Source organism: Eublepharis macularius, chromosome 4, assembly GCF_028583425.1.
Source record: "Eublepharis macularius isolate TG4126 chromosome 4, MPM_Emac_v1.0, whole genome shotgun sequence".
NCBI lineage: Eukaryota > Metazoa > Chordata > Lepidosauria > Squamata > Eublepharidae > Eublepharis > Eublepharis macularius.
Window position 1 is genome coordinate 151,400,738 of NC_072793.1, and position 17,138 is coordinate 151,417,875.

Genomic DNA, 17,138 nt, shown 5'->3' on the forward strand with positions numbered 1-17,138 from the left:
TGGTTTTGTTGACCAGTTTTGGAGAGAAGGGCTACTTTAGTCTTTTCTTTTTCAAACATTAGGCAGAAGTTGTTTTGTGTGGGGTTGGTTTACAGCACCATCATCCAGGAATGTGTCCTGTCTGGTGGGATGTTGAAAGGCATGTGCTGTACACAGCACCATCATGCATTGTTTCATGCACATTTCATTTCAAATCCACAACAATCACATTTCATTTGTTTCTGTAGGGTTTCGTTCAGGAGAAATTCCTGGTGAGTTCTGCCATCAGGCTTTCAGTGTGTAGCAGGTACATCACTGAGGACTTCATCAGAAATCTGACTTCTGTTAAATGACCTTATCTTAGGACATATTTTTTATATACTGTTAAGTGAGATAATACCATTTCCTTCCCATGAATATGGTAGATGCCAAGCTATACATTATGTTTATCCTACCATGCTCTTAATTAGAATTGTAATGCTCAAATGTCAAGTGCATGAGTCAGTCCTTCAAAAATATTGATAGAATTTCAGGTCATGAAAAGTGAAATTGCATCAGGAAACTGAGCTGCTTATTTCTGGTTTCTAACCTTCTAAGACTGTCAACTGTGTTATCTGTTATCTTTTTAAAACATCTGTGTGGCCATTTATGGAACTTCCTCCCTGTGTTTGTTCACCTAGCACCTTCTTTTTTGAACTTCAAGTGTCAAGTGAAGATCCCCTCGCCACCATACTGATTATTCCATACTAAAACTTTACTGTGTTACACCTTATTTTCTGTAAATAAATGTTGTTCAGTTTCATCTGCATCTTGCCTGACAAGTCCAAATAGTTGTGTGAAAGAGGTTATCCTTACCTCACAATTAAAATGCCGTATTATTCTTTCAGAGTCACAGATAAGGACCCTTTAGGGAACACAAAGTTTACATGCTACCAACCGGTTAAATAAAGCTTGTGTTTCCCCTTTTACTGATTTTTAGAGGCTGAGGGGGTTTATGCAAATGAAAGGATGAGTGTAGGATTTAGACAACCATAAGTCCAGAGGACATTTACCTCAGAAGTCTCCCTTGTTTCACTCTCTTCTCCCCTGCTTCCATCATCATCATTGCCCCCAGAGGCCAGGATCAATCATCCTGCAGTGACTTTTTAAGCTGTTGGTCACTTATTTGTGTATTATATTTCATTTTAAGGCAAAAATTGCAATGGACTCTTTATGGGCAAGAATGCATCTGCATGTGTACAGCTAATTCTAATCTTCACAGTTGATTGTCAGTTTAGCTGTGGGTCTGGGTATAATGATGGAGAAAAAGCATGTTCACATTTATTTTAGTTCATATTGAAATTATGAAAAATCAATAAACATCTCTCCCAAAATCCACCATGGAACTGTGTGGGATTTCTGCATCGGCAGTTCTGTTTGACGAAGCAGAAAATTAGAGGGTTTGTTTTGCCTTCTTGGCTGAGAAGGAGCAGGTGTTTGTCCCCTGTTTCACCCCAGATTGTGTGTACACACCAGCAGCAGATGATGTGGAAGCAGCAGCATGTGCACCAGCAGCAGAAAAGCCAACAGAGAGATGGAAAGCCAAAGGCAGGTTTTATCTGTCACAACATTCCTCAACTCTTGCCAAGATTTTCTGTAAAGAACAAATCTTATCTGGAATCAGCATCACTCTTCCAACACCGGAATAAATTCTGTATTTTGCAGACCATGTACAGGATATCAGGGCAGTAGACATATGGAACTACTTTACTATGAGTCAAACCAGTGGAACATCTAGCATCTTCTTGTAAGGATGCCTTAGACGTAGCAGTAAAAGGCCACTTAAACCAAAGCCTTTTCCCACCTGGAAGATATAAGTAGTCATAAATGTCATATATAAGTAAACAACCTATATATATTTGCAAGTCAAAAAATGGATTGCTACAAATGAGTTGTGGATCCTTGCCTGCTCTGAGTTGAGTTATCTCAGGCTGAAAAGATACTAGAATTTATTGGGGAAGAGGATAGATGTAAGACTGCCACTTCTAACCTTACAAATTATGGACAGTGACATTTGTGGGGCAAAGTGAGGACGACACAGGGACCTTATTGCATGCTTTTTAAAAAATGGTACAGTGTACAATTGTTCCTAATAAAGACAGACTCAGATTCTCTTGCAGTTTGTGGTGGGGGGCTTTTCCTTTCTGCCTTATTTGACTGCCCACTTTGATATACAAAGGAACATCTCCCCCCTAACACATTTCTCCCTACCCTGTCTATAGGGCTTATACTCAGACATAACAGTATCCCATTGATTTTCCCCATTCTACCATGTTTCTGAAACGCCCACTATTCCTAAATTGTCATTTAACATCAAGCAGTCCAGCCCCCGCCCCCGCCCCCGATCTTGGCTTGGAGGCTTTTAGTTGCAGATAGACACTCATAACATTTTTCCCTCTCCATCAACCCTTGCCTGCATTGGCCTTTTTGTCTACACACATGGGCCTCCTTTGTCCTCCTGCTCTCAGTCCCAAGTGATATTGTGTGATCCACCTACCAATAATATCATGAATGTTTACATTATCATCCCTTTGGACTGAGCTGTCCCAAACCGGAAGCTTCTCTGCCTGTAGGATTTCCCCCTCTTCTTGTGTGCTAGGACTGGTTTGGACTTGGTTTTAAAATACAATTTAAAATATTATTTCAAGTTTTCCCCATTTTGCCTTTTGGATTGTGGGGGGGAGTTCTTTACTTTCCAGTTCTTTTTCAAAATAGTTTGTCTTATTCTTCTTGTGTGCTATTCTGTTTTGTAGTGGCTCGTGCTGTTTTTTAGAAGTTTTAAAAAGGTTTGCGCTGTTATTGGCTTAGGGTTTTTTTAGAATTTTAACTGCATTGCACTCTAATTTTTAAAGGATTAGTAGTGTGCTTTCGCGAGGGTCAGGATGGGTTTCCAGGTTGCTCTTTTGTTGTTTCCAAAAAGTTTTATCTTTTCTTTGGGCATAGCTCTGGTTTTACAGTGTTCTGTTTTGAAGGGAAGTGGTTCATTGCAGTTTCGGGGCGGGGGGGTCTGTTGGTTTTAAAAAATTGCCAGATTGGTTCTGCTGGGATTCTTTGATTTGACATTAGTTCGGTTGGGCTTTGTTGGTTCTGTTTGCATTGGGAGGCTTTTGGCAAGTGGTTACTCTTTTGACTTTTGCTGTGGCTTCTTTGCCTTGGAGAAAACATTGGATTTCCCCTTCCTAGGAAACAATGGAGAGTAGCTGGGGGCACCTTGTCCAGGGGACAGTAGAACTGGACCCCTTGACCCAGTCTACTTGAAACTTGGGGAGGTCTTTAGTGGACAGGCAGCTCCACTGCAATTTTCGTGTAATTTGCTTGAAAAACAGCCTCTCCAGCCTTCTGATTTTTTTTGGAGAGCACATCTCTAATGGATGATGTATGGGCCTTGTTCATACAAGGCAATGGTCCATATGAAAATCTAGCGCTTTTGTGATCAGTATGCGATATGAAGATCTGGGGAATTTTACTGCTTGCAAGAAAATGTAGACAAACTTTGTACTTCTTACAGACAAAATTTCTTAAACACAAACCATTTTTTAAAATCTAAATAAAAGAGGAAGACAACAGAAGTGGTATGGGGGTATAGCCTTACTGGAGGGAGGTGGGAGGTGATAGAAGAAAGGAGATATAGAAGCTGAATAGGCCTAATGAGCTTTCCAGGCAAGGAACCTATGGAAAGTCTAACAAACTTAGAAGAGTGACACCATTTTTTAAAAGCTGAGAAGAGCTGTTCTGCCATAAAGTTAAGAAGAACAAGCTATAATTAGGTGGTGGATTTCATGCATTGCATGTAGAAATGAAATTCTATCCCTGTTATCTACAAGTATAATTGATTTTTATAGTAGGAAAGGCCTCTCTCTGGACCATTGTCATTCAGAATGGTGAACACTGGACTGGATGAACCATGAGCATAAGGCAGTGTGATGTGCTATGTATGATAATTTCTTTAAAATCCTGCAGAATACGTTCGCAAAAAGTAGATCAGGTTAAGTAAGGCAATAAGTAAACTGTACCTGGATTAACCATCCCAAACTCCCTTCTTAATTATAGGACTTATCATCAGACCTTGTGATTTACTAGAGCAAAACGCCGCCTCTGCAGCCTTTTCCTAAAGGATGGTGTTTTGTGATTCTTTCTGTGGAAACAACACTGTCACAAGAAGTTATAGGCGTTACTTTACCCAGAGATGTATTCTAGCTTCCTCACAGGTTCCATTTCCTAAAGAATTCGCATCCTTATCATGTTCTCAGTCACCGTGTCTACCACGCAATGGGAGGTTTGCACAAGGAAAATTTGGCAACACGCTCTCCTCATTATGTAGTTCAATAAGAGAGAACTCCCTTCCCCCCAAAGCTCTTCTATAAGAGTTTTCTAACATTTTTTTTAAAAAATGGTTTTCAGTGCCGTAAGTTTATACTTCAATAAAATTACGCAATCGCCTTTCTGATGTCTCCATTTTATGTTTGTTTTAACAGATTAACATGATTCTTCCTCTGGAATACTGTCAGCTAACACAATGGCCACTGGAAAACTGTTAGCATTATACTGGGGATGCAGTAGGGAGAGAAGACCATTTTAATTACTATTTATTTATTTAAAACAGTTTTAAGCCACCCTTCCACCCACCTTTGGGTCCCCAAGGCAGTGAACTATAAAAACATTTTTGAAATATTAAAAACACATAAATATATTTTTAAAATGCAATTAAAACCAAACACATAAACACACAAATGAGAAGAAGGGCCAATAAGAATCAGTGGGCAGATTAAACAGAAAAGTCTTTACCCACTGGTAGATGACGACGACAAAAGAGGACAAATGAACCTCCCTGGGTAGACCATTTTAAAGTTTTGCTGTCATGACTGAAAAGAGCCTTTCTCAGGTTGCCACCTGTCTAGCAGATGGCACGGGCTCCCATACGAGGGCTTCCAAAGATGACTGCAATGGTTGAGTGGGTTTATAAGGGAGTAAGAAACATTGTTGAGGGACTTCCTAGCTTTTTTTTTTTTTTTGGCTTGGCAGTCCAAAGCTTGCTTTATTTATTTATTTATTTGCTGTATTTATGGTTACAGCTGGTATTTACCAACCCAGAACCCCAGAATTTGTTTATAAAATGCTCAGGCTCAACTTTGAAACATTCAAGAATAGAATATTTTTCTTTACTACTGGGCAACTGTGTCCCATACCCACAGTCTGGCATAGGGAGGCCAGAGGTCCAGGTCAGCTCATGTGGCTTCCCAATCCTTGCTGCCACTTCCCTGTATGAGAAACAACATTCAACAAGAATCCCCTACCCCTTTGAGATAGGAGGAGAAGGGTACTGGAATATTGAAAGCCTGTGAGTAGCAAGGACTGGGGCAAGGGGGAGTTTTGCATTGTCAGGCGGATGTGGAATGGGGAGTGGAGGAGACTGAGGAAGTGGGGTGCTGGAGGGCTGAATTTCATACACTTATTAGATGTTTGACGTACAGTTGAAGGCAGTCCTTGGGAGGACAGGCTGAATATGGATGCCAGTCTCCATCTAATATTGTTTTTGAATGGTTTGGTAATAATAGATTAGTACAACAATGGCATCATTTGTCCAGAGCTCTGTGAGATAGGAAACCATCCTAAATAACATTATTTTATTCTGGGCAGGAGGGGCAATAATGTGTATTTACTTACTGCATATCTGTATTTCCTTTCTTCCACTACATACCAGACAGTTTATATTTTTTTTAAAAATCGCCCACAATAGAGTACACAAAAGGGAAAAAAGGGAGAGAAAGGAAAGTGGTAAATAAGCCAACTCAGGTACCAGCTCTTAGATGATGTTCAGTACAATCCTTTGCAGAGTTATGCCCTTCTAAATCCTTTGAAGGCATGGTCTTAGAAGAGAATAACTTTGCTTAGGATTGCACTGTCAGAGATAACTAAATAACGCCCAGGTGGGGTGACCAATGGAAGAGGTAGTTGTAGGAAAGCAAGAGCCAAGTGGCAGATGGTTCCCTGCCTAGCCAATGAAGGGGGAGTTGCTGTCCTGCCTCTACCTCAGGTGCAGACATGGGAAAGGTATAGTGATTCACAGGTATTGGGGTACAATTAGAAATGTTACATGGCAATTTGCCATTATGTTTGATTTCTAGAGGTATCTAATCCTACACATCTTGAAGGGGAGTCTGCAGCTCTTTGGTGACCTAAGAGGCGCCTATCTAGACAGGCATGCATGTTCGACACTTCTTCATGTTCCTCATTTTAGGTTTGGGCAGAGAAGTGTGTATGAACAATGAAGGATTTTTTTTAACCAAGCAGATAACTGTCAGTAAAGGTGTACCAAGTTGCTTTTGGCAACCACACCTGTCTAATGCTTAGGTGAGGCATCCTTTTCCCCCCCATCTTTGGACTGTATCATCAATTTATATTGCCTGTGGGCTATACCGAAACACCTACTCTGTTTGACCACAGACAGTAGTATACTTCAAATATGCTCCCATAAACAATGACACTTCTTTCTTATTGCCTTCATTTCCTTGAAAAAACTATTAGCAGTTCCAGCCTTTCTCACTCACTGCCCTCTGGAAGGGGAGTCTGCTCAAGATGGCATGTATATTTTAAACAATCCTTTTCTGGTGGTTAGATTCAGTAGTGGCAAAGGGTGAAGTTGTCTGTCACTTTTTATGCTAACAAAAAGAATCATCTCATGAGCATCACCACCACCACCATCATCATCATTAGTAGTAGTAGTATTGATCTGGTTCTTAACTGATATTCCATGATTAAATTCTGAAACGCTCTGGCCCCTAAATTTTGCAGGATCAGCTCTAAATAGTGTTGCACTCTGTATTGCAGCAATGTCGGTATTAAATTATTTTCAGAGGCGAGCATTTTGTCAAAGAAGCATTTTCTCAAAATTGCATTTCTAGAAGTACTAGGCCAGATGCTTTAAAAATGTGATTTTTTTCCTGTAATACTTTTAATCTGAAAGGTTGGTCCACTGCAGGATACTAGTTTTCTGCATCACCATGTTTATGTGGTGAATTGTGCTCTGCTTTCCAGAGAATAGTCTGATTGTATAGTTTTTTTAAATGTATCTCTAGCCCTCACTGTTGCAGAGAAAACCTTTCAAACACTAACACTACAATCCTATTCAGAGTTACTCCAGTCCAAGCCCATTTAAATCAATAGGCTTAGACTGGAGTAACTCTACATAGGATTGCACCATAAGGCATCATCTAATCTAAAGCTCGGAGTTGAGGCTTTTTCTGGGTTTGCCAAAGCCAGAAGGGAAGAACTTAGATCTTCTCATCCCACTCAGAAGAGCTTCAACTTGGGTCCCACCAATATGCCATGAATTCCACCCCTCTTTCTCCTATATCACCGTTTTAAAGCATAAACAAAGTGTGACAATGTCACATTGTAGCCCCATTTGAAGACTCAGTTGTGCATCATATTGTCATGGTCCAGAAATTATCTGTAAATGTATATTTGTGCATCACACCTTGGGATATCTGCCATCCGTCTAAATGCCGACAGAGCCCACTGGTGGTAAAGTGCCTCGCTCATCAAGACTTGCTTAGTCACACCCGATAAAGAGCCGTGATTACAGAAGACACAGTCCTTGGCCAATCAGGAAAGTGCAGCAGGCGCAAAGTGAGATATAATAGAGTGCTTTGAGAACATTGGACTCATTTTCCAAGAATGTTTCTCTGTGTTCATCTAGTTTTCTCTTTTTTACATCTGTTCTCTCTTTCTCATTTTTGACAGTCTTTTTTCTTTCCTGACAAATTTGGGCGTGGGAGGGAAAGGGAGGCAATGAGAGTGATGGACTCGTTTAATGGCCCCTTGTGAGACCAAACTGTATTTTCTGTTTCATAAGCCAGATTTTTTTTCTTCTTCAGGGCTTCGAAGACTTAAATTGTGTCTTCTTCTGTTTTATTTTTTTAGGGACTGGTTAAATGTGTTCAGCCCTCCTATAATTCCCCCAAGCCAACAATTGGCAGAACGTGCTGAAATGAAAGCAAAGTTGACCCCTCAAGGTAAGAACTGTGTGTGGAAAACATAGTCCTATGTCTCTAATGATCCAATGAGTATGATTGCCACCTTGAAGACTTTTGGGGGGTGGAAAGGTAGGATACAAATGTTTCAAAGAGAACAGTTTGGTGTAGTGGTTAAGAGCAGCAGGACTCTAATCTGGAGAACCGGGTTTGATTCCCCACTCCTCCAGTTGTAGCCAGCTGGGTGACCTTGGGTCAATCACAGCTCTCTGGAGCTCTCTCAGCCCCACCCACCTCACAGGGTGTTTTGTTGTGGGGATAATAATGACATACTTTGTAAACTGCTCTGAGTGGGCATTAAGTTGTCCTGAAGGGCGGTATATAAATCGAATGTTGTTGTTGTTGTTATCCTAGTCTGACACTCTGACCACTACAGACACTGCCCTTACGATCCAAAATGGCAACCAAGATTCATGATTTTTCCACTGAAGTTTCCAGGACAGAACAAACAGGACTAAGCCCTAATAGTCTATGACTCAAATTAATCCCTCCCCTGAGTGCCAATAATTAGGAAAGGCATGTCAAGATTAGTTATCTATATATCTTTGGCCCAGGAAAAATGTAGTCCCTTGGTAGGATTGCCATTTACCCAGCAATAGCAGGGGACCAGAGAGTGATGCTCGCTGTCCCCCACCCTTGCTAAATGGAGCAGCAGGGGGAAATGGGGGGCAGCATGTGGAGGTTACTTCCTGTTTCAAAACGAGAAGAAATGTAATGATGCTCTAAGAATTTCAAAAATGTTCTTTTAAAGCTATCTATGCTTTCAAGTCTCTGCTAATATCCTACATACCTTCTAGAAAAACAATGATGCATCCACAAAATGGAGTATTAATTTGAGCCAGCCAAACAAAACAGAAAACGGTGGCCAGCTTATACCAGAGACAAAGGTGAAGCATCCCTTTCCAGGAACACGTAGGACCAGGCTGCTGGTTTGGGGAGAAAAATCCCATAGTTAAGTAAGCAATTCTGATAGGAATATAGAAATGAGCCAACAGCATTCAGATGAAATCTCTCCTTCACTTTCTCCAAGCTCTCTGATCTCGCTTTCTACTGCACCTCTGGATTACTTTTTTCCACCGTGTGCACAGAATTGGCTTTGTACTTTGGCTACTCTCCGGAATGAAGCCATCGCAGTGATTTATCCTTTAATGCAGACAATGCCCCTCAAATTGGGAATCATTTCATGGGGGTGTAAATTTGTAATAGTTTATGACAGCAGAATAGAATCTGGCTGTCAAGACAAGACCTTGCTTTGAGGAATCTGACAATACTTTATGTTAAGGGCCCTAAACACGCCAAAGAGAATGGGATTGTAATCTTCAAGTGAGAAGCCATGTTAGATATTTATTTCTGGTAGGGACCTGAGAAAATTCTTAATATAGAAGCCCCAGTAGTTGTTATAGCTGTGCTGCAATTCCCATGAAGCAAGTAAGTGACACGTTGGACTTCAGCAAGTACTCTGTACCTGCAAAACACTATTAAATGCACCTGCCTTGAAAATAATAATGCATTTCAGGTAGATTTGGAAAATTTGAATTGATCATTATACTTGCTTTTTAAAAGATTTTATCTGTAAGATGTTTTGCAATGCAGAGCATCTAATTTAAGACAAGGGAACAAGCAACAGGCAAAAATGTATTGTGAAGCTAATAGCCACTTGATACGGCTGTTGCCAGTAGGATAGTTGGATTTAAAACATGGCTAGAAATATTTAAAAAAGATAAGCATGCTTCTGTTTGTTTGCCTGGAAAGATCAGCTTTGCAGTCCTATGCAGAGTTTTACCAGTCTTGGTCTATTGGTTACAATGAATTTACAGTAACTCTGCATAGAATTGCCACTGAAGGTCATGCTTCATGGTTAAAATTTGCAGCATTTCAGAGGGCAGCATGGCAAGAAAGTCACACTCCATACGCAGAAATCCTTAGAGCTGTGGAAATGCCTGAGTGGGACCTAGCTATTTAAAAAAAATAATATAAATGTTACACTTAAGGACCATCCTGGTCCACAAGCCTGTTCCGGCAAATTGTCTAAGCTAGCATCCAAAATGCTCAATATGGGCCAAGCTACAAGTGATGAATGACACTTGAACAGCAAGTGAACAGACTCGCATGTATTCCTCCCTGTTCACTTGCCCTCCACTTGCCCTCGACTCGAGTGGAGGGCAAGTGGAGCGCAAGTGAACAGGAAGGAATACATGTCAGTCTGTTCACTTGCCGTTCAAGTGTCATTCGTCACTTGTAGCTTGGCCCTGAGATCATTGGCTTTGCTCCTTTGAACGCTGAAGTCCCCATGCCACAACTGCTGATAACTCTTTTAAAATGCCACTCAATTCCTAAAGCAGTCTGGGATGTAACACAAGCCCTCTTGGGCACATGGAACTTTTTGTGTTGTTCCCTGGACCCCAGCGTAGGATTCTAAACTATGTGAAAGCATGGTTGTACATTTCCTAGAGATAAATAATTTCTGTCAAGGAAGTGATCCTTTTAGTATTCTGTGTATGATTGGCTGCTCCCTTTGTATAAGCAGTGCGATTGGGGTCAGATTATCCCCGAGTGTCATTTACTCCCATTTGTTTGGCCCACTTCTTCAGTGTAGCAGCCTGTAGGATCAAGCCTTGTGGACCTGTCAGCCCGAGATCTCTAGCATCCTCATTTTGTGAATTACAGAGTTGAAACTACAATACAAAAAGCAGCTGTCAGCCATGGGAGATTGCTTCCTCCTAAATCACTGACACACAAAAGCTCGAAGATAACAAAATCAAGTTATCAGCCAAGAAAACCTGTGGTTATTTACAACTGGTGCAGAATACCCCTGTCAACTTTTATATGCATCTCTAATGATATCTTAAAACTAAGAAAAATCAATTTTGTTGTTCATCCTAATAAAAGATCTCTATGATATCCTTTATTTCAAACATAACTCATAGCTAATGCATGTAGGTACTCTTTTTCCTCTCCTTTTTATAGGTCCCTGTTTGTTTCTTAAGCATTTGATCCCACAGAAATATATCTTTATTTAACCAATGGATCTGTAGGCTTGAAAGGATGAAAAAGACAGGCAAAACTAAGTATGCCTTCCTTTTTAAAAAAATGCCCTCTCCATCATGATTGTCATGCTTGTTCCGTTTCCTTTCTTCTCTAAGAACTGTCTTGCAGGGTCAGGCCAAGGCCCATTGAGTCCAGACTTCTGTTTCTGTCAGTAATCAGCTAAATGCTGTTGAGTACTAGCCATCACAAAACGAAGCTGATGGCTATCCCCTGCCGTCCTTCCCCAGCACTTGGCATTCTGAGGCACACTCTGCCTCTGGCGGTTCCATTTAGAGCATCCACTTACAGAAGCAGTGCGGGCACAGTCCCCTTTTGTGATCTTGTGGGCCCCTCACCATTGTCAGACAAGCTCTGTACTCTTGTTGCAATGCCACAGCGCCCTTTTCTCTTCCAAACTCAGGCTGAGTTTACAGCCATGTTTGGCTTTCAAAGTATTTTATTTTATTTATTTATTTTATTCATGTCATTTATAGTCTGCCTTTCTCACAGACACAAGACAGATTACATAGTGTGAGATTAGTAGAGTCAATATCGAGGGTATTTCAATAAACAATGCATTAGGGTATATAAATGCAAATTTGCAAAATAACTATAACATCAGCACAGCTCCAATATAGAGATGAAGAAGTGCTGAAACAGAGCATAAGCAGTTCTAAGATTGACATAAAACGTGGATCTACCCAGCAGGATCATGCTTAAAGCAACATCTAGTACATGCTAGCACATACTTAAAGCAACAGATATGACATAAGGCAACAGATGCTACATAGATCCAGGGGGGTAGCAGTGTTAGTCTGTCTGTAGCAGTAAAAAAGAGCAAGAGTCCAGTAGCACCTATAAGACTAACAAAATTTGTGGTAGGGGATGAGCTTTTGTGAGCCACAGCTTATTCTTCTGTAGATATTACATAGTAGCACATGGTAGTCTATGGTCCCTATCTAGGGTTGCCAGGTCCTCTCACCCTCCAGGCAGGAGGTGGGAGGCCTGGCACTCACTTTTTTTGTCTTTGTATGCGTGCATAGCACACACGCACAATGCTGCACACAGGCTCAAAATAGTGATATGGGTTTGGATCTAAGGAGTTGCACAGGGAGCCCTACATGTACACTCGGGGTTTCTACCCTTGCCACATTTCAGCTTCAGCTCCTTTTACTGTGGCATCTGACAAATTACTCCCAAACCTCTGCTGAGCCGCAATCAGGAAAAAATATGCAAAAACACTTGGAGGTCTCTTTTGATACTAGCCATAATGACCAGAAGTAGTTAGTGAGCTTCCAGTGGACAGCCCAAGGCATCAAATCAGGGAATAGTGCTGGCCTGCCGAACAACTCTCTCCGTTTGCATTATGTTGACTTTATTATCGGTCTGTGAAGCGACGGCAATGTTTTTCAACAATTGCCACTGTAATGTCAAGAAAAAAAGAGAATTACATGAAAATAATTGCATACCTAGATTTAATTAATTCCATATCTAGATTTAATTCTCAGTTATATTTCTTGAATGCTTATTTCATAATTTAGTAGTTTCATAGAACATAATATTGCTCAAATATTAACCAACTGCCAATTTGTATAGTTGTTTTGTTTTGTTAGCAGGTTCCATATTACTATTATTTTTCCTGTTGTTTTCTAATCAAAATTTGGGGAAGCTATAGTTACCCTTTAGTTTGTGGGATTGTAAAGGATACTTATCTCAATAGTAACAGGATTTTGTTCTGGTGAATTTATATTTTTACAAGTGGCTCTCAAACTGTTGTTAAACCACTTTTAGAAATCAAGATAGGAAAGGATTTTTAAAAATCCAAGAAATTAAATAAGCATTGGAAAACAAAAAACCCTTACTACAAAGCAGAAACATAGTTGGTCTGCTTAGACTAGAAAACTGCTGAGCCATATTGATTATCGCATGATGTTCAAAAAGGGATTTATTAAATATCAGATTGTTGTGAGTGAACATTTACACAGCACTGCAAAGCAGTAGGAGAGGCAAAAACTGTTCTACCACTGGCTCAGGCACTCCCAGCACCTTCTGTCTTGACACCATGCTGAGATGTCCAAACTAATGCCTTTTTAGTACTCAGAGAGCATTCACATGACCATTACCTCCTACCAAACTTAGCCAGATCTATTAACATGCTCAAAGTATGACTTTTGCAGCACACTGTTTTCCTCCTTTTTAGGCATACACACTTCATCACAAGCTACTGTGAAGATGAACATGTTGACTGCACACACACACAAGCACTGATGTGATTAGGCATATATATATAGTTTGTTAATTATTACCAAGGTCTTGTGCAGGGGAAATCTATATAGTATACTTTTGTCCTATTTTTTCTCCAAGCAGCTCAGGAGAGGACAGCTTGTTCTTCTGTTCCATAATTTATCCTGATAACAACCCTGAGAGATAGGTTAGGATAAGTATGTGTGTGATTCATCCATGGTCACCCAGCAAGTTTCATTAAGGGGTGAGGAGTAGAACTCAAGTGTCATATGCTGTGTACTTTTAACTTCCAAGTGACAATATCCTACTATATAAAAGGCTAAGCGTATTCAAGACAACTCACTTCCCTGGTGTGCCACTAGAGGGTGATGCTGTGGAGGGAAGCCTAGATGAGGCAGCAAGACCTCTAGTGTGTGTGCCACAGTGAGAAGCCCAGGCCGGGATCAGGAGCGGAGCAGGTGGCAATGCCTGCCCCCCGCCTTCACCCAGCTGGGATCAAGAGTGAAGGAGGTAGCGATGCCCATCTCCTGCTTTCACCCAACTGGGATGAGGAGCGGAGAAGGTGGCAATGCCTGCCCCCACCTTCACCCAGCTGGGATCAGGAGTGGCACAGGTGGCAATGCCTGCCTGTCCTTTACCCAACTGGGATCAGGAGTGGAGCAGGTGGCAATGCCCAGCCCCCTTTCACCCAGCTGGGATCAGGAGTGAAGCAGGTGACAATCCCCATCCCCCACCTTCACCCAGCAGGGTTCAGGAACAGAGCAGGTGGCAATGCCTGCCTCCTGCCTTCACCTAGCTGGGATTAGGAGCTAAGCAGGTGATAATGCCTGCTCCCCACCTTCACCCAGTTGTGAACAGGAGCAGAGAGGTGGCAATGCCCGATCCTTGCCTTCACCCAGCTGGGATCAAGAGCAAAGCAGGTGGCAATGCCCAACCCCTGTCTTCACCCAGCTGGGATCAGGAACGGAGCATGTGGCAGTGCCTGCCAGTCCTTCACTCAGCTGGGATCAGGAGGGGAGCAGGTGATAATGCCTGTCAGGGCTTGCCGCGGCTGCCTCTGGGCGTGGCACTGGGCAGTCTGCTCCTGACATCACAGGGGGGCCAGGGACTCTGCAGGACCCTGCTCTGTGGAAGGAGGGGCGGTATACCTCACCCAGACTCCCTCTCAGTCCACTCGCTGGCCTGCTCAACCTGGCCTGCTTACCCTCTGTGTCCTCCTTCATCTCCTCCTTCCAGAACTCTCCTCCAAGCCTCCACCCTTGCATCCTACTGCTCTCACTCCACATCATCACTCCTCACTCACACCCACCACCTCAGAGCTCTTCCTAGCCACCTTATATAGGGCTTCCTTTCCCCGCCCCGCCCTCCTTCTAGGCTCGTGCCCTCTCCTGACTTGGCTCAGCTGTGCCTTCCCTCAGGTGTTTCCCTCCTACCACTAATCCCTTCTTGGCTTCCTTGCCTTGCTGGCAGGGAGGGATTGAATGCGAGCCATCCCCAGCTGAGGTCTCCTTGGCCTTGCTCACGAGGAGCTGCCCCAGCCGGCTTCTGTGCTGCTGAGCCTGCCTGGCCTTGCTCACGAGGAGCTGCCCCAGCCGGCTTCTGTGCTGCTGAGCCTGCCTGGCCTTGCTCGCGAGGAGCTGCCCTGGCCAGCTTCTGTGCTGCCTGTTCATTGATGCTGGGCGGGGCTACCCATCTCCTCCCCCAGAATGCCTGTGGCAGCTCCACCTGGAGGGGCTTGGCTCCTAGCACCTCCTGAGCCAGGCTGCTGTCCTCTAGCCAGGGTGTGGCTCTGGGCTGTAGTGGCTGCTTCTCCTCCTTGGAAGGTAAGGGCTCTGCTTGGGCTGTTGCTGTGTCCCTATTCCCCTTGCCTTGGCCCTTTTCCTCCACCCTGCTTAGCCCCTTCTCTTCCCCATGGGGGGTGGGACTAGCTGGCTTCTCCCTGCTCCCTCCAGCCTTCTGAGGCTTTGGCCTTTTGCCCCTTCCCCCTGGAGTAGGCAGGTTCTGGCTCTGTTTGCCAGACAGAGCGGTTGAACTGCTGTCTCCCGGCTGCCCCCTGCCTCTGTCTGTCAGCAAGTCCGGGGGCTGGGCTGCTGACCCCGGACAATGCCCACCCCCCTTCACCCGGCCAGGATCAGGTGCAGAGCAGGCAGCAATACCCAGCCCTTCACTCGGCCAAGATCAGGAGTGGAGCAGGTGGCAATGCCCATCCCCCTTCACTCAGCCAGGATCAGGTGCGGAGCAGGAGGCAATGCCCACCCACCCCCATTCACCCGACCGGGATCAGGCACAGAGCAGGGGCAATGCCCATCCTCTCTTCACTTGGCTGGGATCAGGTGCAGAGGAGGTGGCAATGCCCACCCGCCCTTCATTCAGCCGGGATCAGTGATGGAGGAGGAGGGAATGCCCACCTGCCCACCCTCTCTTTTCTAGAGACCATTGTATTTTTTCCCACAGCAGGCTTTGTTGCTAGTGTTAGCTATAATAGGTGAGAATGGAATCTTTAGATGCAGAGGCTGCACACCTCTGAACATGGGGCGCAAAACCAGAGAAGAGCTGCCACCTTCCTGCTGTGTTTGTGAGCTTCCCACTGGCTACTGCTGGAGACAGGATGCTAGGCCAGAATCTAGATGGAACTTTGGTTTAATACCAAAAGTTAGTCCTCATCTTTTGAACTGTTCCAGAAGCATGATCTTTGTTCTGATTTTTCAGCAAAATGTAAAGGAGATAATTGTGACTTAACCACTATGGCTGCATAACATATATTCCCTTCCCCTGTTTGTCCTGGAATGGATATTCTGACAGGCTAACAAATGAAAGTGAAACTTGAAGATCTTGTGTTTAAAAATAAATAAATCTCATCTACTCTGTCAAATACAAATGAAAATTAATGGACATTTCATTCCCTCTTAGGTGGAGGCAACTTTGAGGTAGAGGAAGATGAACTGGCTCTCTTGTACGACCCATGCCTAAGCTGCTATTTTGATCCTGAAAGTGGGAAATACTATGAATTGGCATAACTATTCCCCAGGCTACAGAGCATTAACCCCAGGACAATTCCAGCTCTCAGTCTTTTAGTCGCATTCTCTTTTCTATTCTGTAGTCCAAAACTTTATAGTGTTTACTATCTGCAGACAGTCCAATATGCTTGTAAATAATACAGAATCTTATTTCCGTAAATTTGTGCTATTTTAAGAGACTTGCTTAAGAAGCTTTGGTTGGGCCAGCTGACCTTATGAAAAAATATTGAAATGTGTATGTGAACAAATAACACTAAATCAAAAATGTTTTGTGAGGTTAATTTCTGAATGACGGTATGATGGACTTTTTTCATTTGTTTGTTCTCTCATCTTAGATAATTTAAGTATTGTATCTTTGTACTTCAGAAAATACAATGTGATGTTCAAAGGAAAGTGTTCCTGAACTGTCTTTTCTTTCTTTATTATTGGATACAGTAGTAATTCCTTTTCTTTCTTTTCTTTTTGTGAAATCTAAAATGGTAGTGCCTTTCTTTTTTAAGAAGACCTAATCCTCCATAGCAGGCAGACATGACCCATTTATTCTGGATTAATTTAGCCATCTCCTGATTAATGCATATTTCTGACACATATTTGCACCACATCACATACATAACAGGGTGTGAACAAATGTGTGCAATATCCACATTTTTGCTGTAGCTCTGCTAGAAAGCGCAAGGGCTTCCAACTCTCTAAAGTCATATACGAATGTCGTAGGCCAAACCAGGTATGATGCTGGGAGGGAGTTCATTGTATGAAGCTGCCAGTAGATTCCTTCCCCTTAAAATAGTAAGCACATGGT

At 42.8% G+C, this 17,138-nt stretch overlaps 1 protein-coding gene across 3 annotated transcripts in view; it reads left to right on the forward strand.

Annotated features, from left to right (window-relative positions):
* CFAP20DC (CFAP20 domain containing) overlaps window positions 1-16,652 on the forward strand; it is a 248,538-nt gene extending 231,886 nt beyond the window's left edge. For all 3 annotated transcript variants that reach the window (XM_054975347.1, XM_054975348.1, XM_054975349.1), the window contains 2 exons: window positions 7,942-8,033; window positions 16,233-16,652. In XM_054975347.1, coding sequence (XP_054831322.1) covers window positions 7,942-8,033; window positions 16,233-16,339 — 199 coding nt within the window. In that variant the 3' untranslated portion in view covers window positions 16,340-16,652. The remainder of the gene's footprint in view (window positions 1-7,941; window positions 8,034-16,232) is intronic.
* Window positions 16,653-17,138: the final 486 nt, after the last annotated feature.